At 33.4% G+C, this 25938-nt stretch overlaps 3 protein-coding genes across 3 annotated transcripts; all 3 read left to right on the forward strand.

The window, feature by feature from the left end:
• Positions 1-1253: 1253 nt before the first annotated feature.
• Positions 1254-2078, forward strand: LOC134693528 (uncharacterized). Its single transcript, XM_063554365.1, has one exon. It carries the CDS (start codon positions 1254-1256, stop codon positions 2076-2078), a length of 825 nt encoding a protein of 274 aa, XP_063410435.1.
• Positions 2079-8252: 6174 nt separating this feature from the next.
• On the forward strand, positions 8253-9077 carry LOC134693529 (uncharacterized). The gene has a single exon (XM_063554366.1). It carries the CDS (start codon positions 8253-8255, stop codon positions 9075-9077), a length of 825 nt encoding a protein of 274 aa, XP_063410436.1.
• Positions 9078-22192: 13115 nt separating this feature from the next.
• LOC134693530 (keratin-associated protein 6-2-like) lies at positions 22193-23017 on the forward strand. Its single transcript, XM_063554367.1, has one exon. The coding sequence runs from the start codon at positions 22193-22195 to the stop codon at positions 23015-23017; it is 825 nt and encodes a 274-aa protein (XP_063410437.1).
• The last annotated feature ends 2921 nt before the right edge of the window (positions 23018-25938 follow it).

Genomic DNA, 25938 nt, shown 5'->3' on the forward strand with positions numbered 1-25938 from the left:
AATAAGGCCGTTAGTTTTCTCGTTTGAATTGTTTAACATTGTCTTATCGGGGTCTTTTATAGCTGACTATGCAGTATGGGCTTTGCTTATTGTTGTAGGCTGTACAGTGACCTATAGTTGTTAATGTCTGTGTTAGTTTGGTCTCTTGTGGACAACAAGCAATCATACCACATTTTCTTTTTTATATTTAAATTATTAATATTCTAAATTTTTATGTAAAAAATTATTCAAAACATTATCTATGTTATGTCTAAAATCGTCCGGAAACTCCCATCTCTCTCTCTCTCTCTCTCTCTCTCTCTCTCTCTCTCTCTCTCTCTCTCTCTCTCTCTCTCGTGGTTCAAAGACAACTGTTATCCATGCATTCAATATCTTATTAACTATAGATAAACAAGACTAAACAGTTTACCTGGTTGTTTAAATTTAACATACAATTATGCAAATTATTATCTTTTAAAAGTGTGAATGATGAAACAAGCACCTTTACTTTTTCATAAAATTAATTAAAATTGGGACAATTGATCTTATGAATGACAAAGGTGATGCAATTATGATGCATGATTATAAAATGGATCGACCTATGTGGTATGTTATCTGTCTTTTTTCAGTATAAAAGCCGGAAGAGTGTACAGAGTCCGCATAGGTTATATCAAGCTCCTATCTTAAGGTAAGTTTTCTAAACTAAACTTGTCTGCTATTAATTTTCAATATCGTGTTTGACGTTTATGTTTATGCTTTGAGAATGCAATGCACTAGAAATCTATTAGACACTGTGATAAGGGAAACACTCTATTTTTATTTGAAAGTTATTTTTTAAATAAAAACTAACTAAGTCAGTCACCAACTTTCCGCTTAGAGATCATGTTCATAATCCCGCTTTTTGATGAATAAGATATTATGATTTGTTCACTTTGAACTGCATTGTATATTCCCTGTGTTTTACACTTTCTCATGTTTTTGGTTGTTTTTTTGTAAAACTTAAGGAGATCATTTGCAATTTAATAAATGTTTTATGATCTCTTAAACTTTAAATTCGAAAGGTCTTACACACTTAGGATATATCAATGTACCAAGTCAGGAATATGACAGTATTTTTGTTTGTTTTGTCTCTTAAACATCTACGTAAACGTGTCCTCGTAATCAGTGCCAGTGCAATTATAAGAAACAAAAGTATCTGTTGTGGATATTCTTTGTCACAAATATAAATGATATATTATAATGTTTTCCTTGCAGTACAGACGATCCATATCAAAATGTATTTCACTCTCGCCGTCGTTTTGTTGACTGTCTTCAGTTCTGCCTACAGCTCTGGTAAAGACTCATATGGATATGGTAGCGGGTATGGCTCTGGGTATGGATCCGGAGTTGGGTCTGCAGTCCTTCTAGGAGGTGGCGGTGGGGGATATGGTGGTTACGGTCTTGGATCCGGTGTCGGATCTGTAGCTGTTCTAGGAGGTTTATCCGGTGCTGGATATGGACCAGTAGGTAAAGGCGGATACGGACCAGCACCAGTTGTTGTCAGTGGTGGATACGGCTCTGGGTATGGATCTGGGTATGGATCCGGAGTTGGATCTGCAGTACTTCTAGGAGGTGGCGGTAGTGGATATGGTGGTTACGGACTCGGATCCGGTGTCGGATCTGTAGCTGTTCTCGGAGGTGTATCCGGCGCTGGATATGGACCAGTAGGTAAAGGCGGATACGGACCAGCACCAGTTGTTGTCAGTGGTGGATACGGCTCTGGGTATGGCTCTGGGTTTGGATCCGGAGTTGGATCTGGATTACTCCTAGGAGCTGTTGGAGGTGGATATGGTGGTTATGGACTCGGATCCGGTGTCGGATCTGTAGCTGTTCTAGGAGGTGTATCCGGTGCTGGGTATGGACCAGTAGGTAAAGGCGGATACGGACCAGCACCAGTTGTTGTCAGTGGTGGATACGGTTCTGGATATGGCTCTGGTTATGGATCCGGACTTGGTTCAGCCGTCCTTCTAGGAGGTGGCGGAGCCGGATACGGCCAAGTTTCAGTTGGAGCTGTTGGTGTCGGAGGTGGTTATGGTAACGGAAAAGGATCAAAATACTAGGTATGTTTCCATATGAATCAAATCAATACAAAGTCAGTTTCGTCATGGTATTATACCAGTTTCAAATGGTGAAGTTAAAATCATCCCTTCGTAAATTTTATGAACGCCATCACGATTTTGTTGACCGTTATGGAATAAGCGTTCAACAAATGCAATTGGATATGTTCCTTACGTCGTAACTACAATCCCCTTCTCTTCCATGATTGTGACCTACCGAATTAGACTATTTACCGGATTTGTTAAAACATAATCAACAGGACATGTGCCAAATGTGGGAAAAAAATAGGAGAATTGCATAAGAATTGAAATAGAAGAATCAAAGTCATGTGATATTTATATTCATTATGAAAATAGTAAAATCCCAAAAACTTAGAGGAAAATCAATTTGGAAAATCCATAATCACATGGCAAAATCAAAAAACAAAACACATCAAAAACAAATGGACAAGAACTGTCATTTTCCTGACTTGGTACAGGCATTTTCAAATGTATAAAATGTTGGATTTAACCTGGTTTTATAGCGCTAACCCTCTGACTTTGATGACAGTCTCATCAAATTCCGTTATATTTTTAATGATGCGTTAACTTAACAGACACATAAATAAAATAGTCAAAATATGGATACAGCAGTCATCATCGTGTTTCAAAAGGAACAATTAAACAGAACACAAAAACATCTATCTACAAACACATTCATTGATTTGTGTGTCTGACGTCTGAAATGTTTTATACGTCACATATATTTGTCGTCCAATGTAAATACAAACAATTTAAAAATGTTATTGCTTTATATTTACAGATGAATAGTTTATTTACAGACCCCCGAAGATGAAGATTCGATAGTCCTTTCAATGTCAGAAAACAGTCCTTTGTCCATGTGAACTCATACCTTACACCGGACGAGGGCTGTACCACATGTACATAATTATATATATGAAGTTTATTTAAATAAAGATTTGCTTCCGAAACATTCATAGTTTTAATTTCATAAAAGGTTCAACGTCACAATAGTTGAAGTCATGTTTTAACAGTATGACGGTTGCCTCCTCGAGGTTTGTTGACCGTTATAGAAAAGAATGTGTCACAGATGACGACGGGTATGATAATCTCTTGTACTTGAATATGATATAATCATTAAATGAGTTTGACTGTCCCTCTGGTGTCTTTCGTCCCTCTTGTATCTTTCGTCCCTCTTTTATTAGAATCTATATCTGATTTTTATCACAAACATTGATTGACAGAGATGAAGTTTCGTATAGGGATTGCCCACGGTAATGATATATAATGTTATAATTTCCACTAAAAGTGAAATATCTACATCTGCGAAAACAAAAACAAAACAAACTGACAGATTTTACAAAGTATCTGTCTATATTATTTTACTACAATGAAATGTAGGATTTATTTTTCACAAAATATTCTTCATTACACTTAATGAAAAACAAAATTTTGATATTTCGATCCTAATTACTGCAGATATACAATATACCTTCAATGCGAGGAAATATACTACAAAAAGCTATGGTAAATAGAGTTATGTTTACAGCTTCTTCTTATGACAAGGTGTAGTACAAAAAAAAGGGTCGAATCATGATTGGTTAACATCTACTGATGTCTAGATATAGGAAGATGTGGTGTGAGTGCCAATGAGACAACTCTCCATCCAAATAACAATTTAAAAATTAAACCATTATAGGTTAAAGTACGGCCTTCAACACGGAGCCTTGGCTCACACCAAACAGCAAGCTATAAAGGGCCCCAAAATTACTAGTGTAAACTAGTCTTTTTTATGCATTGAAATGTTTTTTGGCCTCCAACAATTACTTAGTCGCAAAGTAAGTAATAACAGTCTACGAAAACACAAATGTAAAACAATACAAACGAAAACACTATCTAAATATAATTAATATACAAAGAAACGAATGTAAAACAAATATGGAGGGTTTACCTTGTTTGTATTGGATGCCTAAGCTTCACAACAACGGTGCATTGCCGTCTCATCTGCATGTTCTACTAATCATTGTCCATCAAATTGACTTTTTTTTTGCAGTGAAAGAGCGTCTCCAGAAACGCTGTGAAACAGTTTACTCGCGTAGTGGTATTTACCATATGTGGATTCTTGAAAATTCTTAAGAACTTCTGAATAATTTCAAATCTCGGTCTTTTTTCTGAAATAACTTCTATCATAACTTTTGATGTTTCAAGGATTATACAACTATTCCCTATGTTAAATCGAAAAATCGACTAAAAGAAATAAAACACAATTCCTTTCTTCATATAAATGGTAGCATACGCTATAAATGTGTTACTTTGGGATATCATAAGGAATATTTTGTTTATGTGAACAAAAGAGTAAAACAGGCTACAAGGAGAAACAAGTGATCAATATGCTGGAGGTTTTAATCGACAACATATCTGTTTAAATAAGAGTTATTTTTTAAACAAATTGTCGGCATTCCTAGGGGAACAAACTGTGACATTTGACGTGGCTCTGTACTTATGCATTCGGTCATTGTATTATGTGCATTTTCTTTTATATTGTCTATATGCTTTTTATGTTTTACTTCGAAAACTTGTTTTTTGCTTGTTGCATGTTTGTTATCTATGCCTGGCATAAAAAAAAAATCCATAAAAACTGTTCTATTCATATTATTGATGCAACTATGTTTTAAATAAATCTCATAAATTCAAATTGGTCTGAGCCAACTCGAGTTACTGTACAAATTCTATAGGAAATAGTACAGACCACTCTGAGTGATAACTATAAGTCACTGCTCTTTGCGCATTTCTTTCAGTATATGGATTCAAAATAATGTTTTCTTAAATTTTAAAAATAACGAAATCATATTGATTGAATTTATGAAATGGACGTCACTCTTAACTGAGAAGCAACAGTGCTCTAAAAATGTAATAGTCCGTAAAGGAACGTGTCCTTTTTTGTCCCTTTTTTGTTAAAGACCGGTTGAATATATTATTGAAGAATAAAAAATGTTATCAGGGCCCTTGATACTATTTAGAAAGCTAAGTATCACCCAATAATAATAATAATAATAATATAGGGTTATTGGATGAACATTGGGGAATATTGTCCCTAGTAGAATTTTATATTGCACGAGCTTGCGAGTGCCATATATGTTCTACGAGGTACAATATTCCCCAAGGAGGGGACGAAACATTCCAAAGGGACAGTCAAACTCATAAATCTAAAACAAACTGGCAATGCCATGGCTAAAAATGAAAAAGACAAACAGAAAAACAATAGTACACATGACATAGAAAACTAAAGAATAAACAACACGAACCCCAACTAACGTTTGGTTACTTTCTGTGCGAAATATTATATTGCTATGCAATAATAATAACAATTATAATACTAATAATAGAAATAATCTTTCTTGAAAAAAAGAATCTAACAAACAAAATAAGACCAAACAAACGGTCAAGTCCTACATTTTTTATCATTGTTTTTTATTTGTGAAAAAGTAGATGTGCATTGACCGTACGTGATTCTTTTACTTTTAACATAGAAGATATTTTTGTCATCACTTTCCCTCTAATTACGCGATACTTTCATTACATCATAATATATAACGGCGGTTTTTATTATACATAATTAATTGTTTTACGATGACACAGTTATAACTAGACTGACATATTTCTGTGTTTAAACACATTTTTAAAGTGTTGAAGCATTGTCGTAATTCATTACTTCTTGCAAAATCGTAAAATGTGCAAATATATTTTGCAAAGGTTTAGTAAATCATTAATTAGGTGTAAAGGATTATGAAATATACGGGTTTCCAAAAAGTACAGAAATTCCTGGGTTATTAAAATCATGTATATTGTGAAAAAAAATGTTCTGTACATTAAACCGTTTAAAAAATAACTGTTTAATGACTATAATATTTTGATGCATTTGTATGTCCTTATTACCAGGTATAATGACCTTCTGTATACAGACATACAATGTGCATGGACCTTACGTGATTTTGTTACATAGATGATATTTGTGTCATCACTTTCCCTCTGACTATGCGATATGTTCAATACATCATAATAAATAGCATGTGCAAATATATGTTGCAAAGGTTTAGTAACTCGTTAAATAGGTGTAAAAGGATTATGAGATATAAGGTTTTCAAAAAAGTACACATTCCTGGCTTATTAAAATGAACCATGTATGTTCATTTAACTATTACAGGATTCAGGTTATTATCTTAGCTATATAAAAAAGAAGATGTGGTATGATTGCCAATGAGACAACTATCCACAAAAGACCAAAATGACACAAACATTTACAATTATAGGTCACTGTGCGGCCTTCAACAATGAGCAAAGCCCATACCGCATATAGTCAGCTAAAAAGGCCCCGATAAGACAGTGTAAAACAATTCAAGCGAGAAAACTAACGGCCTTATTTATGTAAAAAAATTGAACGAAAAACAAATATGTAACACATAAACAAACGACAACCACTGAATTACAGGCTCCTGACTTGATGAACTTTTAGGTTTCACCTCCTGGTGTAACTAAAGGCAACAGTAGTATACCGCTGTTCAAAATGCATAAAGCGATAGAGAGAAAACAAATCCGGGTTACAAACTCAAACTGATGGAAACATATCCAATATAAGAGAACTACGACACAACAGAGACACAACACCGAAACGTAACACACAGAGAAACGAACTATAATGTAAAAACAAATTAAGATATATTGAGACTAAAAGAAAATATGAAACAATCTGTAGATTTTTAGACACTTATATAACTAGCTGAATAAGTACATTGCAAATCTTTTATAATCATCAAATATCTACTTATATATTTATACACACGTTTAAAAGATGTTTGAGGTAAAAAAAAATCAAAAAAAATCAAATCAAAATAATCAAAATTAAGTCTTTTTTTAGTCTTTTTTTATATAAATAAGGCCGTTAGTTTTCTCGTTTGAATTGTTTTACATTGGCTTATAGGGGTCTTTTATAGCTGACCATGCAGTATGAGCTTTGCTTATTGTTGTAGGCTGTACAGTGACCTATAGTTGTTTATGTCTGTGTTACTTTGGTCTCTTGTGGACAACAAGCAATCATACCACATTTCTTTTTTTATATTTAACTTCAGCAATATGGTTCCTCTTTTAGCTAAATCATTTTATTGTATTTTTACAGAAGAAAGCATTTTGTAATAAAGAAATTGTGTCCGTATGTTTTTTTTCTAAATTTGTATACAAAAAACTATTCAAGACATTATCTATGTTATGTATAAAATCGTCCGAAAACTCCCATCTCTCTCTCTCTCTCTCTCTCTCTCTCTCTCTCTCTCTCTCTCTCTCTCTCTCTCTCTCTCTCTCTCTCTCTCTCTCGTGTTTCAAAGGCAACTCTCTCTCTCGTGGTTCAAAGATAACTGTTATCCATGCATTCACATTTACTTTTTTATAAAATTCATTTAAATTGGGACAATTGATCTTATGAATGACAAAGGTGATGCTATTATGATGCATGATTATAAATGAATCGACCTATGTGGTATGTAATCTGTCTTTTTTCAGTATAAAAGCCGGAAGAGTGTACAGAGTCCGCATAGGTTATATCAAGCTCCTATCTTAAGGTAAGTTTTCTAAACTAAACTTGTCTGCTATTAATTTTCAATATCGTGTTTGACGTTTATGTTTATGCTTTGAGAATGCGATGCACTAGAAATCTATTAGACACTGTGATAAGGGAAACACTCTATTTTTATTTGAAAGTTATTTTTTAAATAAAAACTAACTAAGTCAGTCACCAACTTTCCGCTTAGAGATCATGTTCATAATCCCGCTTTTTGATGAATAAGATATTATGATTTGTTCACTTTGAACTGCATTGTATATTCCCTGTGTTTTACACTTTCTCTTGTTTTTGGTTGTTTTTTTGTAAAACTTAAGGAGATCATTTGCAATATAATAAATGTTTTATGATCTCTTTAACTTTAAATTCGAAAGGTCTTACACACTTACGATATATCAATGTACCAAGTCAGGAAAATTTTTGTTTGTTTTGTCTCTTAAACATCTACGTAAACGTGTCCTCTTAATCAGTGCCAGTACAATTATAAGAAACAAAAGTATCTGTTGTGGATATTCTTTGTCAAAAATATAAATGTTTTTCTTACAGTACAGACGATCCATACCAAAATGGTTTTCACATTAGCCGTCGTTTTGTTGACTGTCTTCAGTTCTGCTTACTGCTCTGGCAAAGACTCATACGGATATGGTAGCGGGTATGGCTCTGGATATGGATCCGGAGTTGGATCTGCAGTCCTTCTAGGAGCTGTTGGAGGTGGATATGGTGGTTATGGACTCAGATCCGGTGTCGGATCTGTAGCTGTTCTAGGAGATTTATCCGGTGCTGGATATGGACCAGTAGGTAAAGGCGGATACGGACCAGCACCAGTTGTTGTCAGTGGTGGATACGGCTCTGGGTATGGCTCTGGGTATGGATCCGGAGTTGGATCTGCAGTACTTCTAGGAGGTGGCGGTAGTGGATATGGTGGTTACGGACTCGGATCCGGTGTCGGATCTGTAGCTGTTCTCGGAGGTGTATCCGGCTCTGGATATGGACCAGTAGGTAAAGGCGGATACGGACCAGCACCAGTTGTTGTCAGTGGTGGATACGGCTCTGGGTATGGCTCTAGGTATGGATCCGGAGTTGGATCTGGATTACTCCTCGGAGCTGTTGGAGGTGGATATGGTGGTTATGGACTCGGATCCGGTGTCGGATCTGTAGCTGTTCTAGGAGGTGTATCCGGTGCTGGGTATGGACCAGTAGGTAAAGGCGGATACGGACCAGCACCAGTTGTTGTCAGTGGTGGATACGGTTCTGGATATGGCTCTGGGTATGGATCCGGACTTGGTTCAGCCGTCCTTCTAGGAGGTGGCGGAGCCGGATACGGCCAAGTTTCAGTTGGAGCTGTTGGTGTGGGAGGTGGTTATGGTTACGGAAAAGGATCAAAATACTAGGTATGTTTCCATATGAATCAAATCAATACAAAGTCGGTTCCGTCATGGTATTATACCAGTTCCAAATGGTGAAGTTAAAATCATCCCTTCGTAAATTTTATGAACGCCATCACGATTTTGTTGACCGTTATGGAATAAGCGTTCAACAAATGAAATTGGATATGTTCCTTACGTCGTAACTACAATCCCCTTCTCTTTCATGATTATGACCTACCGAATTAGACTATTTACCGGATTTGTTAAAACATAATCAACAGGACATGTGCCAAATGTGGGGAAAAAAATAGGAGAATTGCATAAGAATTGAAATAGAAGAATCAAAGTCATGTGATATCTATATTCATTATGAAAAAAGTAAAAACCCAAAAACTTAGAGGAAAATCAATTTGGAAAATCCATAATCACATGGCAAAATCAAATAACAAAACACATCAAAAACAAATGGACAAGAACTGTCATTTTCCTGACTTGGTACAGGCATTTTCAAATGTATAAAATGTTGGATTTAACCTGGTTTTATAGCGCTAACCCTCTGACTTTGATGACAGTCTCATCAAATTCCGTTATATTTTCAATGATGCGTGAACTAAACAGACACAATAAATAAAATAGTCAAAATATGGATACAGCAGTCATCATCGTGTTTCAAAAAGAAACAATTTAACAGAACACAAAAACATCTTTCTACAAACACATTAATTGATTTGTGTGTCTGACGTCAGAAATGTTTTATACGTCACATGTATTTGTCGTCCAGTGTACATACAAACAATTCTAAAATTGTAATGATTTATATTTACAGATGAATAGTTTATTTACAGACCCCCGAAGATGACGATTCCATAGTCCTTTCAATGTCAGAAAACAGTCCGTTGTCCATGTGAACTCATACCTTACACCAAATGAGGACTGTACCACATGTACATAATTATATATATGCAGTTTATGAAATAAAGATTTGCTTCCGAAACATTCATAGTTTGAAAACTTTTTCATTTTCATAAAAGGTTCAACGTCACAATAGTTGAAGTCATGTTTTAACAGTATGAAGGTTGCCTCTGCGAGGTTTGTTGACCATTATAGAAAATAATGTGTCACAGATGACGACGGGTATGTCCCCCAACCATAATGATACTCTCTCGTACTTAAATATGATATTATCATTAAATGAGTTTGACTGTCCCTCTGGTGTCTTTCGTCCCTCTTGTGTCTTTCGTCCCTCTTTTATTAGAATCTATATCTTATTTTTATCACAAACATTGATTGACAGAGATGAAGTTTTGTATAGGGATTTCCCACGGTAAAGATATATAGTGTTATAGTTTCCACCAAAAGTGAAATTTCTACATCTGCGAAAACAAAAACAAAACAAACTGACAGATTTTACAAAGGATTAATTTTTAACAAAATATTCTTCATTACACTTAATGAAAAACAAAATGTTGATATTTTCGATTCTTATTACTGCAGATATACAATATACCTGCAATGTGAGGAAATATACTACAAAAAGCTATGGTTAATTGAGTTATGTTTACAGTTTCTTCTTATAACAAGGTGTAATACCAACAAATCATTGTACGTTACATGATCCTACATTTAAAAATAAGTTAAAATCCCTGGAGTCATAAACATATGTGTTTGGTGTTTCAAAGCACCAATATTTTTTATTTTGTGTTTCCAGATACATTTTGGTTACTAAAGCTTCAAACATGTAAAAAAAAAAGGTCGAACTATAATTGGTTAACATCTACTGATGTCTAGTCTTTTTTATGCAACGAAATGTTATTCGGCCTCCAACAATGACTTAGTCGCAAAGTCAGTAATAACAGTCCCATAAATCACAAATGTAAAACCATACAAACGAAAACACTATCTTTAATTAATATACAAAGAAATGAACGTAAAACAAGTATGGAGGGTTTACCTTGTTTGTATCGGATACCTTAGCTTCACAACAATGGTGCATTGCCGTCTCATCTCCATGTTCCATTAACATTGTCCATAAGATTGACTAAAAAAAATTCTGCAGTGAGAGAGCGTCTCCAGAAACGATGTGAAACAGTGTACTTGCGTCGTGGTATTTACCATATGTGGATTCTTGAAAATTCTTTAGAACTTCTGACTTATTTTAAATCTCGGTCTTTTTCTGAAATTACTTCTATCATAAATTTTTATGTTTCAAGCCTTTATACAACAATTCCCTATGTTAAATCGAAAAAAATCGACTAAAAGAGATAAAACACAAATCCTTTCATCATATAAATGATAGCATACGCTATATATTTGTTACTTTGGGATATCATAAGGAATATTTTGTTAATGTGAACAAAAGAGTAAAACAGGCTACAAGGAGAAACAAGTGTTAAGTATGCTAGAGTTTTTAATCGGCAACATATCTGTTTAAATTGGAATTATTTTTTTCAACAAATTGTCGGCATTCCTATTGGAACACATTGTGACATTTGACGTGGCTCTGTTCTGATGCATTCGGTCATTGTATTATGTGCATTTTCTTTTATATTGTCTACATCCTTTTTTGGTTTTACTTCGAAAACTTGTTTGTTGCTTGTCGCATGTTTGTTATGTGCTTTGTCTAAACGTCTTTTTATGTTTTCTTGCTACATATGTGACGAGGCTCTGTTCTTATTAATCTCTGTGTTGTGTTATTATACAAGGATAAATTTATGTATTCTTGTCTTTAATATATGCTTATATGCTTGATCCTTATATTATTTTGTGCTTCTTTGTTACATATTTGTATGTCTTTTTGTAGTGTTTAAGATTCTAACACAATGTTGACTGCTGTATTTTTGACATTTCTACCAAAACGTTCTGTTTGTTTTGTTAACGCATCGTTGTCAATATAATGGAGTTTGAAGTGAGTGAGAGGTTTAGCTACTAGCTATAAAACTAGGTTCATTCCACTATTTTCTACATAAGAAAATCCCTGTACCATGTTCGATATTCAGCATTTGTCTGATTTTACTTTTTATGTAACACACCGATAATCTACCACCACTGAATCACATGGTCCTAACTTGTGATTGGCACATGCACATCTATATATAATGTGGTAAAGGTCAAAAATGTTAGCGAAATCCCTTCCTCTAACCTTAACCTGGTCTGAATGATTTTATAATACAACATGAGAACGAACAATAAAATTTAAAGAAAGGCTTGAATTATGAGATGGATACAAATAGAAACACTCATAACAAAAACATGTATATATGGCCGAGTACAGGTACATCCCAACAAAAACAATCATGAAGTTGAAAATAGAGATGGTTAATGTGTCAAAGCGACAACAAAACGACCATAGAGCAGACAACAGCAGAAGGCCACGAATGGGTTTATCAATGTAGCGAGAAACTCCTGCACACGGAGGCGTCTTCAGCTGGCCTCAAAACCAGTATGCATATAAGTTTAGTGATAATGGACGTCATGCTAAACTCCAAATTGTACACAAGAAACTAAAATTTAAACCATACCAGACAAACAAAGGCCAGAGGCTCGTGACTTAGGACAGATTCAAAATTGCGGCGGGGTATAACATGTTTTATGAGATCTCAACCCTCCACCTATACCAATGTAGAAAAAAAAAAACGCACAACAATACGCACAGTAAAACTCAATTTAAGAGTAGTGCGAGTCCGATGTCAAAATATGAAACAAAAACAAATAAACAAAATAACAATCATACATAAATAACAGCAGACTACTAGCATTCACTGATATGCCAGCTCCAGATCTTAAATAAACTGATTGAAAAATTATGTCTCCATTATATGAATATTAGGCACAATCCTTCCTGTTAGGGGTTTAGTATTTTACCATCATAAAATATATTAGAAAGTACATAACCTGTGTCATGCCAACCACTGGTTTTAGTTTTTGTTTTTTCTTATCGGTTTGTGTAATGCTTAGATTCTGTGTGTGTTCCATTTTACGATGTGTCGTTGTTCTCATCTTATATTTAATGCGTTTCCCTCAGTTTTAGCTGTACCCCGGATTTGTTTTTCTATAGATTAATGAGTTTCGAAAAGCGGTATACTACAGTTGCCCTTATTTCCAATCAATATGTGTAATTCCGATGTAAAGACCCCATAAGTGAATCAATATAAAAGCCAAAATATGCAATAATTAATTACCTGACAAATCAGTACAGGTTTGAAAGTACTCGCAGCTTCTGAAAACTAGTTCAAAGCCAAGAACAACTAAATTCAAAATTATGCATCACTGACTATATTATCAATCAGTACACATCCAACATACAATGGATTTAGTGTAAATACGTCATAAACAGTGCAATACAAGATGCAGGAATTGACAGATTGTAGATTCAAGGAAATGCATATGTTTATAACCGTACTATTTAGTTTTCACATTTTACTTGTAAATATGCACACGACTTAAGGTTTGATCACACATATTAATTGGTTAACACATTTTGTTTTGTTTCATGCTTTGTTTGTCTGGTTTCCAAATGAGGTAGCTGGTGTTGGTAGCTATTTATATGTATATCATTATCATTGGTGTGTTCTTACCCTAACCCGAACCCGTTTTTATGCAATATTATATAGTTATGTATTATTCAACACCAGGTTGAACACTTGGAACAGTATTTCGACAATTGGCATTTTACCCTTTTCATTTATAAGGTTTGTACTGTAATGTGTGTATTTATATTATTTTGGTTCTGTTAATCGTTTATGGTTTTTAAGATTTTGGATATGATATTTTTCAATAACAAGATAACACTTGGTAAATAATACCGGTGCTGATTGACCGTTAGTCTTCGATATAGGTGTAATACCACCAAATCATGGTACGTCACATCCGGTTGTATGCGAAAGTAGGTCGGCAAAACATATTTCCTTGAATTTGACAGTTGTAGGTTATCAATCCTACATTTTATTGCAGTAAAATTATTTCTGTGTCATAAAAATATGTCTTGGGTATTTTAAAACACTATTATTGTATCAATGAAATGTTATGTGTGATTTTTTTCTATTGTACTGGACAGGATAAAACTTTACAAATGCCAAGTATTTCTTACTTTGAAACAAAGATAAATTCTCCACTTTTTTTTGGAAAGTGAAAATTTATTGTGTGTATATTAAAGTTTCAGTATGGCTTGACATATCTGAACATTCTGCATTTTATCTTGAGAATTTCGAGTTTTACAAATTATGACCAACATGCATGATATATCTCTATCTTTATTTCTTTTTATAGAATACACTATAATCAATGTATCAGTTAAGTGAGAGCTAAAAATAGCCCTTATTGTAAGTGGAAGCTAAAGAAAAGCAAGTATTTTAGTAATAACAGTTATCATGATTATAGTTTAATACGGCAGACGCGCATTTCGTATACATAAACCTCATCAGTGACGCTCAGATGAAAATAGTTATTCAGCCAAACAATAACAAAGTTTATATTATTAAAGACCCAAAATTCCAAAAAAAAAATAGTGCCAAATAAGTCTATGGTAATATATGCCTGGGATAAAATAAAGTTCTTAAAAACTGTTATATTCATATTATTGAGGCAACCATGTTATAAAAAATTCTCATAAATAAAAGTTGTTCTTATCAAGATCGAGTTACTGTACAATTTCTATAGGGCATAGTAGAGACCAGTCTGAGTGATAACTATATATAAGTCACTTCTCTTTGCGCATTTCTTTCAGTATATAGATTCAAAATAATGTTTTCTTAAATTTCAAAAAATAACGAAAACAAATAGATTGGATTTATTAATGGGACGTCGCTTTAAGCTGAAAAACCACGCCACAGTGATCCTAAAATGTAAAAGTCCGTAAAAGAACAGTTTTCTTGTCCCTTTTCTCTTGTAAAAACCGATTGCATATTTTATTGAAGAATAAAAAATGCTATAAACTAAGATTTTGTTGTTGATGACGTCAGGAATTTTTGAAGATTTATTGCACTAGTGCAGTGTCGGAGTTTATTGCACGCCAACTTTTAGTTACTTTCTGTGGGAAATATCATATTGCTATGCAATAATTATATGCCAGCTATGCTGGCACTTATGGTAGAAGCATCGTTTTGGGACAAAGAACGATAACTCTTTTTAGACGACCCATCTGAAAAGTTTCGTCACTCTCATTAAATCTAGTACGATTATTTTTTTTAATGGCGGCTAAATTTAACGTTTCAACGCGATCTTGTAAAAACGGGGCAGATCGGGAAAAAATCAATGTTAAATACGACATGAATTTCTATTTGTTTGCAAAAACAAGAATTCAGAATTTTTTTGTAACTTGTGAAGCTTATTTAAATTTAATTGTACCACGGAAATTACCGAAGTTATGACAACAACATCTGACGCCATGTTTCGTCTGCTTCAATATTCCATTATCAGTGAAGTCAAAACAAATTACCTAAAAAACACAGGTACTTCATTTAAAAGTCACACAATCCTAGTTAAGGTAGATCACAAGTATATATTTTTTGAGACAGAATTTTTTTATAATTTGCCAAAATGAAGATTTTACTATGCTCTTTTCAAAATCATAATACAAAGAATGGGTCACCGTGCTATTTTTCAAGCAATGAGTCGTTGAAATTTGCCAAAATTTGGTTAGTTTGTTCATGAAAAAACACATTAGTGTGCATAAAAAAAATTCTATGAGATAGAATTTTGAAATAGATTGTGAGAAGAAAGGTTTCATAATATGTTTTAAGAAAATAAAAAGAAAACATGGTGTCACCGAACTTGTTTTCTTGCTACAAGTGAAAATAAAAAATTTCCCTATTAGTCCAGTATAAATTTTGTACTAAAAGAGTTATCTCCCCTTAAATAGCTCATTTGAAAAAAATGATTTTAATACCAAAACAAATCATATTTGTTAAAATATATTGTATAATACGATAAATTAACAGGTTTTCTTTAAATAGAAAAAACAGTCTAACTATTGAATTGCAAATATGTCTCTAAATTTGCAGATTTAGACAAATAACTAGACCGTTTTTGTACTGTGATTGTACAATCCAAGATGGCGGTATACCATCAATCTACCTTAACGATAGCATATTTAGTGTAAAAGTTCCATCCAGGCATAGGAACAGAAAAGAACTCTGCAAGCAATACATTTCGGATTTTTTTTATAATGGCCATGCGGCAAGCGTGGTAAACTACGGTGCACTGGTTGACCACGACTACTAATGTTCATCTGCCACATTATTCCCCACATCAAGGAACAGTGATAATTATACTGTTGACTGGTGGTCACGGTTATTCATGGAGTCCATGGCGAATCCACCATTTTTCATAAAGGGGGGGGGGGCGCTGACGGGGTGCTCCAGTCATGCTTCAGGCTTGAGTGATTCCTTATATTATTAACAATTTTTCCCCAGGGACCGCCCCCTCTGATTCCTATGGAAGCCCACAGACTAATTAAAAACTTAACAAAAGTTACAACACAAACAAATATTCAAATAATTCAAAATCTTCTGATTCTGTACATCTTTGGCAAAATCTCAACAAATCTTTTCTATGATTATGTCACACCTTATACAGCATGTACAGTCCCAGAAGATGGAAACTTGAGTCTGAGAAGTACATTTAGAACTGACTACTGTATATATTGTTTGCTCCCATATAGTCCAAAATTGGAATTTATTGGAAGATGGATTTATTTTAACCCATGAGGATGATAACTTTGATAGGTATATACAGGGCATGTTACTTGGAAGTATGTGGGCTACATCCTTTAAAATTCAAGCTGCAGCAGTGGACTGCATATTTTATGCATCAGTTTAAACCCGATCAAAATATTTTCACTCTACCAAGTACTTTATTGCTATATCACTATCAGGTTCACTTTTCCACCTATTTAGCAATACACACTTATGGTTATATAACCTCAGAGTACCAAAATTGTACTCAGTAACCAAATTGCACCTATTCAGCAAAAAAAAACCTGCAAAAATCTTACAAGTTTTCTTTCATGTGAAGTTATCTTATTATCATCTTTTTAAAATGAGCAAATTAAATTTGTTACCAGCATCCTTTTCTTATAAAAAATAATAGTTTAAAGTATTAAATAATGTCAAATTGTTTGAAATATTTGAAGAAATAAAACAAAATTTCTGTTTATATCCCAGTTTGAAGGATTTGAAAGTAACCATACATGTAATGATGTATGGAATTTGGGAACTCACCTCATTAAAGTATCATGGATTGTTTGGATGTAATTTCAAACCCATTTCTAATGACTCTACATGGACTCAAAATTAAATTGGTGTATCTATATTGTAAACAAGGATAGTCTACAAAATTAGCATAGAATAAACTTTTGTCTGGTACATAAAAAAGTTGGTAAAAAAACTGACAGTTTAGGTGCAATTTGGGTATTCTCATGTAAGCAACTTCACAACAGAGCTACAAATTTATTTTCATGACCAAAAAAAAAAAGTACAAACCTAAAGGCAATAAAATGCTTCGATATGCACAGCCTGATACCTCAGATGTATGTTTAGCATATAAAATATATTTATGTCAGTTGAAATCAAACATGTTTTAATTTTTGATCCTTTTAACTTCAATATGGACTAATTTAAAAACAGGTATCAGGTGAACCCACATATATTTATTCAGCAGCAGTCTCTAACTACATATCTCCTTAATTTCAAATGATAATAAGTTCTATAAAAATATTGAAAATGTGTACATTTAATTTTTTTTCTAGCTTCTCTCGTGTGAAAGCAGTACCTTTTTGGTCACTATTTATGTGTTGCGTCTAAATAAGAATTGTAATACTTTATAGTGACTGAACAGGTACTTCTCAAGAAATCGAAAAAGAAGAGAACTTGAAGCAGCACCAGCCATGCCAGTATATGAATAAAAACTCAGATCAGAATAGCATGGACAATATGTTCGTTCTATGTACTTGTGAATATATTGTGAGGAAAGATATCAATAATTCTGCAGATAATACAGTTTTATCAAGTGTTTTGTACAATTTTTGTTCAAAATTTTCACACAATCAGTGAAACTTTCAAACAGGCTAAACTAAATTTGTATTACTGAAAGTTTCAAACGATGACAAGTGTTTTATCTACCAAATTACTCATGTGTTTCTGTGAGAGAAAAAAAAAGTCATGTACAATTTTTGGAATTGAAGGGAAAGAAGATCCTTTTGCAGTGCACTGGAGCATTGTCAATTGTGAATATATACTTACCAAATATATTTTCTTTATCATGATACTCACATCGACATTATCAAGAAGTACATATCATAGGAAAAGTGCACAAATTAGAGACAAAATATTAAAAATACCCTATGTTGAATGCATCTTCTGCCATATCAGTATTTGTTGCATCTATTTAAAATGTTAGACGAGTATAATCAATGTAAATAAGGTAATTTTTGGAAGAAAACCCCAAAATTTTGAAAAGAACCCACCCCAATAATGTTGTACCATAACCCCAAAATCAATTCTAATCTTCCTTTTGTGTATTGAACCTTCTAGTAAAATTTCATAGAGATCCATTCACTTATACTCAAGTTATTGTCTAGTAACCAAATGTGTATTCTGGAAAACAACTATGACACAAAAATATGACATAATTACTTTTGTATGCTTGTATTATAAAAAAGAAGATGTGGTATGCCAATGAGACAACTATCCACAAAAGACAAAAATGACACAAACATTAACAACTAAAGGTAACCGTACGGTTTTCAACAATGAGCAAAGCCCATACCGCATTGTCAGCTATTAAAGGTCCCGATAAGACAATGTAAAACAATTCAAACAAGAAAACTAACGGCCTTATTTATGTAAAAAAAAATGAAAGAAAAACAAATATGTAACACATAAACAAACGATAACCACTGAACAACAGTCTCCTGACTTGGGACAGGCACATACAAAAATAATTGTATTTCCCATTTCAATTTTATTTTTCTGCCATATAAAAACTTGAAAAGAAAGCTACATCATGTACATGTAACAAACAAAAAATATATGCAAGAAATAACATAAAACAATAATAATAATTTAAACCGACTCTGTACAAGAAATTTATGTAGAACTCAAACACTGAAGATGATCAGAAATACAAATGATTGTTTATAAAAGTCAGATTTTTTTTACGAAAGCCCTTCAGCGCTATCAATTAAACTTATTTAGTCAAAATTTAACACTAGTATAAAGGTATATTATAACAAATTGGTAAATACAGCCTTATTATCACCTTAAAAACTACTGTGTACAGAGTTACATGTACGGTTTAGGATGGTTTTATGTTTTTAGATGTATAAAAGTTCAATTATTTTGCATTTCTGAAAGATAAAATCATTTTTGGTGAAGATCTTGATTCAAAATAATTTTTTTGTCGTATGCTTGAATAGATTTTTTATTCATCAATTTTGGAATCAGAATATTTTTTTCAGGAAAAATACCATTACCACTCATGCCTTTTCAAGTTCAATGTTCATTCCCTACACATTTTCCATCTGAACTTATAATTTTATTTTAGACATAAACAATATATTAATGTAGCCTCGTTCGTTCTCAACATGCATGCAATATTTGCCACTGGACGTTAAACAACCAACAACCAATCAATATTTAGGACATTGTCTTAGTATAACTGAGCTGGCATTTAAAGTAGCGCCTTCCTCATATTAATAATAATAATAACACTAATCATGATAATCATAATTATAATCTAAAAACAAATCAATAAGAAAACATATGAATGAAATTTATCGAAGAGACTTCACTCTAAACACAGAAACCACGACCCAAATAATAATAATAATAATAATAATAATAATAATAATAATAATAATAATAATAATAATGATAAAAATAATGATAATAATAATAATAGTAATAATGAAAATATTTTTTTAAAAAAAAGGAATCTAACAAACAAAATAAAACCAAACAAACGGTCAAGTCCTACATTTTTTATCCTTGTTTTTTTATTTCTTCAGAAGTAGATGTTCCGTAACGTGAAAGTTCTTAAAATAACTGTTTACTGACTAGAAAAATTTGATGCATTAGTGTGTACTTATTTACCAAGTGTAATGACCTTCGGTAACACTCACTATACAGACATACAATGTGCATGGACAGTACGTGATTTTGTTGCTTGTAGCATAGAAGATATTTGTGTCATCACTTTCCCTCTGACTATGCTATACTTTCATTACATCATAATAAATAACGAGGGTTAATACTTTTCATATTGTTTTACGATGACACAGTTATAACCAGACTGCCATATTTCTGTGTTTAAACACAAATTAAAAGTGTTGATGTATTGTCGTACTTCATTACTTTGTGCAAAAACATAAAATGTGCAAATATATTTTGCAAAGGTTTAGTAATACGTTTAATAGGTGTAAAAGGATTATGAAATATACGGTTTGCAATAAAATACACAAATTCCTGGCTTATTAAAATGAATCATGTATATTCATTGTTCAGGTTTTTATCTTAGCTAGACATGATGAACTTTCATGATGAGTTTCACATCCTGCTGTAAATAAAGGCAACAGTAGTATACCGCTGTTCCAAATGCCTAAAGCGACAGAGAGAAACAAATCCGGGTTACAAACTAAAACTGAAGGAAACGTATAAAAAAAAAGTAAAAACACAAAAATACCGAACTCCGAGGAAAATTCAAAAAGGAAAATCAAAAATCAAAAGGCAAAATCAAAAGTCCAAACACATCAAACGAATGGGTAACAACTGTCATATTCCTGACTTGGTACAGGCATTTTCTAATGTAGAAAAAATAAGAGAACTACGACACAACAGAGACACAACACCGAAACGTACCACACAGAGAAACGAATATGAAAGATTCTGTAGATTTTAAGACCACAATATCACAGTACATTGCAAATCCTTTATAATCATCAAATGTTTACTTATATATTTATACACACATTAAGATGTTTTGGGTAAAAAAACAATAAGGAAAATAATCAAAATAAAGTCTTTTTTAGTTTTTTTTTATATAAATAAGGCCGTTAGTTTTCTCGTTTGAATTGTTTAACATTGTCTTATCGGGGTCTTTTATAGCTGACTATGCAGTATGGGCTTTGCTCCTTGTTGAAGGCCGTACGGGGACCTATAGTTGTTAATGTTTTGTCTCTTGTGGACAGTTGTCTCATTTGCAATCACACCACATCTTCTCCTTTATATTTTACTTCAGCAAGGGGCCCTATCAATATGGTTCCTATCTTGTAAGCTAAGATAAACAAGACTAAACAGTTTACCTGGTTGTTTAAATTTAACATACAATTATGCAAACTATTATCTTTTAAAATTGTAAATGATGAAACAAGCACCTTTACATTTTTATAAAATTAATTTAAATTGGGACAATTGATCTTATGAATGACAAAGGTGATGCAATTATGATGCACGATTATAAATTGATCGACCTATGTGGTATGTAATCTGTCTTTTTTCAGTATAAAAGCCGGAAGAGAGTACAGAGTCCGCATAGGTTATATCAAGCTCCTATCTTAAGGTAAGTTTTCTAAACTAAACTTGTCTGCTATTAATTTTCAATTTCGTGTTTGACGTTTATGTTTATGCTTTGAGAATGCAATGCACTAGAAATCTATTAGACACTGTGATAAGGGAAACACTCTATTTTTATTTGAAAGTTATTTTTTAAGTAAAAACTAACTAAGTCAGTCACCAACTTTCCGCTAAGAGATCATGTTAATAATCCCGCTTTTTGATGAATAAGATATTATGATTTGTTCACTTTGAACTGCATTTTATATTCCCTGTGTTTTACACTTTCTCTTGTTTTTTTTTGTTTTTTTTGTAAAACTTAAGGAGATCATTTGCAATATAATAAATGTTTATTGATCTCTTAAACTTTAAATTCGAAAGGTCTTACACACTTAGGATATATTAATGTACCAAGTCAGGAATATGACAGTATTTTTGTTTGTTTTGTCTCTTAAACATCTACGTAAACGTGTCCTCGTAATCAGTGCCAGTGCAATTATAAGAAACAAAAGTATCTGTTGTGTATATTCTTTGTCACAAATATAAATGATATATTATAATGTTTTCCTTGCAGTACAGACGATCCATACCAAAATGGTTTTCACTTTAGCCGTCGTTTTGCTGACTGTCTTCAGTTCTTCCTACTGCTCTGGCAAAGACTCATATGGATATGGTAGCGGGTATGGCTCTGGGTATGGATCCGGAGTTGGATCTGGATTACTCCTAGGAGCTGTTGGAGGTGGATATGGTGGTTATGGACTCGGATCCGGTGTCGGATCTGTAGCTGTTCTAGGAGGTTTATCCGGCGCTGGATACGGACCAGTAGGAAAAGGCGGATACGGACCAACACCAGTTGTTGTCAGTGGTGGATACGGCTCTGGGTATGGTTCTGGGTATGGATCCGGAGTTGGATCTGCAGTACTTCTAGGAGGTGGCGGTAGTGGATATGGTGGTTACGGACTCGGATCCGGTGTCGGATCTGTAGCTGTTCTCGGAGGTGTATCCGGCGCTGGATATGGACCAGTAGGTAAAGGCGGATACGGACCAGCACCAGTTGTTGTCAGTGGTGGATACGGCTCTGGGTATGGCTCTGGGTATGGATCCGGAGTTGGATCTGGATTACTCCTAGGATCTGTTGGAGGTGGATATGGTGGTTATGGACTCGGATCCGGTGTCGGATCTGTAGCTGTTCTAGGAGGTGTATCCGGTGCTGGGTATGGACCAGTAGGTAAAGGCGGATACGGACCAGCACCAGTTGTTGTCAGTGGTGGATACGGTTCTGGATATGGCTCTGGGTATGGATCCGGACTTGGTTCAGCCGTCCTTCTAGGAGGTGGCGGAGCCGGATACGGCCAAGTTTCAGTTGGAGCTGTTGGTGTCGGAGGTGGTTATGGTTACGGAAAAGGATCAAAATACTAGGTATGTTTCCATATGAATCAAATCAATACAAAGTCGGTTTCGTCATGGTATTATACCAGTTCCAAATGGTGAAGTTAAAATCATCCCTTCGTAAATTTTTTGAACGCCATCACGATTTTGTTGACCGTTATGGTATAAGCGTTCAACAAAGAAATTGGATATGTTCCTTACGTCGTAACTACAATCCCCTTCTCTTTCATGATTGTGACCTACCGAATTAGACTATTTACCGGATTTGTTAAAACATAAGCAACAGGACATGTGCCAAATGTGGGAAAAAAATAGGAAAATTGCATAAGAATTGAAATAGAAGAATCAAAGTCATGTGATATTTATATTAATTATGAAAAAAGTAAAATCCCAAAAACTTAGAGGAAAATCAATTTGGAAAATCCATAATCACATGGCAAAATCAAATAACAAAACACATCAAAAACAAATGGACAAGAACTGTCATTTTCCTGACTTGGTACAGGCATTTTCAAATGTATAAAATGTTGGATTTAACCTGGTTTTATAGCGCTAACCCTCTGACTTTGATGACAGTCTCATCAAATTCCGTTATATTTTTAATGATGCGTTAACTTAACAGACACATAAATAAAATAGACAAAATATGGATACAGCAGTCATCATCGTGTTTCAAACGGAACAATTAAACAGAACACAAAAACATCTATCTACAAACACATTCATTGATTTGTGTGTCTGACGTTAGAAATGTTTTATACGTCACATATATTTGTCGTCCAATGTTCATACAAACAATTTAAAAATGTATTGCTTTATATTTACAGACAAATAGATTATTTACAGACCCCCGAAGATGAAGATTCGATAGTCCTTTCAATGTCAGAAAACAGTCCGTTGTCCATGTGAACTCATACCTTACACCGGACGAGGACTGTACCACATGTACATAATTATATATATGCAGTTTATGAAATAAAGATTTGCTTCCGAAACATTCATAGTTTGAAAACTTTTTTATTTTCATAAAAGGTTCAACGTCACAATAGTTGAAGTCATTTTTTAACAGTATGAAGGTTGCCTCCTCGAGGTTTGTTATAAAAAAAAGAATGCGTTACAGATGACGACGGGTATGTCCCCCAACCATAAAGATACTCTCTCTGGTACTTGATATCATTAAATGAGTTTGACTGCCCTCTGGTGTCTTTCGTCTCTCTTGTATCTTTCGTCCCTCTTTTATTATAATCTATATCTTATTTTTATCACAAACATTGATTGACAGAGATGAAGTTTTGTATAGGGATTTCCAACGGTAATGATATATAATGTTATAATTTCCACCAAAAGTGAAATTTCATCATCTGCGAAAAAAACAAAAACAAACAAAAAACTGACAAATTTTACAAAGTATCTGTCTATATTATTTTTACTACAATGAAATGTAGGATTAATTTTTAACAAAATATTCTTCACTACACTTAATGAAAAACAAAATGTTGATATTTTCGATCCTAATTACTGCAGATATACAATATACCTTCAATGCGAGGAAATATACTACAAAAAGCTATGGTTAATTGAGTTATGTCTATAGCTTCTTCTTATAACAAGGTGTAATACCAACAAATCATTGTACGTTACATTTAAAAAACAAGTTAAAATCCCTGGAGTCATAAACATATGTGTTTGGTGTTTCAAAGCACCAATATTTTTTATTTTGTGTTTCCAGATAAATTTTGGTAACTAAAGCTTTAAACATGTAAAAAAAGGGTCGAATTATGATTGGTTAACATCTAGTGATGTATAACCTTTATATGCAACGAAATGTTCGGCCTCCAACAATGACTTGGTCGCAAAGTCAGCAATAACAGTCCCCAAAATCACAAATGTAAAACAATCCAAACGAAAACACTAGTTAACTATAATTTATATACAAAGAAATGAACGTAAAACAAATATGGAGGGCTTACCTTGTTTGTATTGGATATCTAAGCTTCTCAAAAACGGTACATTGTCGTCTTATCTGCATGTTCCACTAAACATTGTCCATAAGACTGACTAAAATTCTTTCTGCAGTGAGAGACCGTCCCCAGAAACACTGTGAAACAGTTTACTCGCGTAGTTGTATTTACCATATGTGGATTCTTGAAAATTCTTAAGAACTTCTGAATAATTTTAAATCTTTTATCTTTTAAGTCTTTTTCTGAAATAACTACTATCAAAACTTTTGAAGTTTCAAGCCTGTATACAACAATTACCCATGTTAAACCGAAAAATCGACTACAAGAAATAAACCACAATTCATTTCATCATATAAATGGTACCATACGCTATAAATGTGTTACTTTGTGATACCATAAGGAATATTTTGTTAATGTGAACAAAAGAGTAAAACAGGCTACAAGTGATTAGTATGCTGGAGTTTTTAATCGACAACATATCTGTTTAAATTGGAATTATTTTTTTCAACAAATTGTCGGCATTCCCATGGGAACAAACTGTGACATTTGACGTGGCTCTGTTTTTATGCATTCGGTCATTGTAGTGTGTGCATTTACTTTTATAGCGTCTATATGCTTTTTTGGTTTTACTTCGAAAACTTGTTTGTTGCTTGTTTAATGTTTGCTATGTGCTTTGTCTATACGCCTTTTTATGTTTCTTCGCTACATATATGACGTGGCGCTGTACTTACTCATCCCGGCATTGTGTTATTGTACAAGGGTAAATTTGTGCATTATTGTCTTTAACATATGCTTATAAGCTTGGTCTTTATGCCATTTTGTGCTTCTTTTTTACATTTTTTTTTTTTTTGTAGTGTTTAAGATTATAACACAATGTTGACTGCTGTATATTTGACATTTTTACCTATACACAGGCAAATTTTGTTCACGTGAATATCACATGAAATTCACGTGAATTTCACGTGAAATTTTTCACGTGAGATTCACCTC

Source organism: Mytilus trossulus, chromosome 12 (assembly GCF_036588685.1).
Source record: "Mytilus trossulus isolate FHL-02 chromosome 12, PNRI_Mtr1.1.1.hap1, whole genome shotgun sequence".
Classification (NCBI taxonomy): domain Eukaryota; kingdom Metazoa; phylum Mollusca; class Bivalvia; order Mytilida; family Mytilidae; genus Mytilus; species Mytilus trossulus.

What these genes read in the sequence shown, in the direction of transcription:
- LOC134693529 (XM_063554366.1), top strand. Translation starts at nt 8,253, where the DNA reads ATGGTTTTCACATTAGCCGTCGTTTTGTTGACTGTCTTCAGTTCTGCT.
- LOC134693528 (XM_063554365.1), top strand. Translation starts at nt 1,254, where the DNA reads ATGTATTTCACTCTCGCCGTCGTTTTGTTGACTGTCTTCAGTTCTGCC.
- LOC134693530 (XM_063554367.1), top strand. Translation starts at nt 22,193, where the DNA reads ATGGTTTTCACTTTAGCCGTCGTTTTGCTGACTGTCTTCAGTTCTTCC.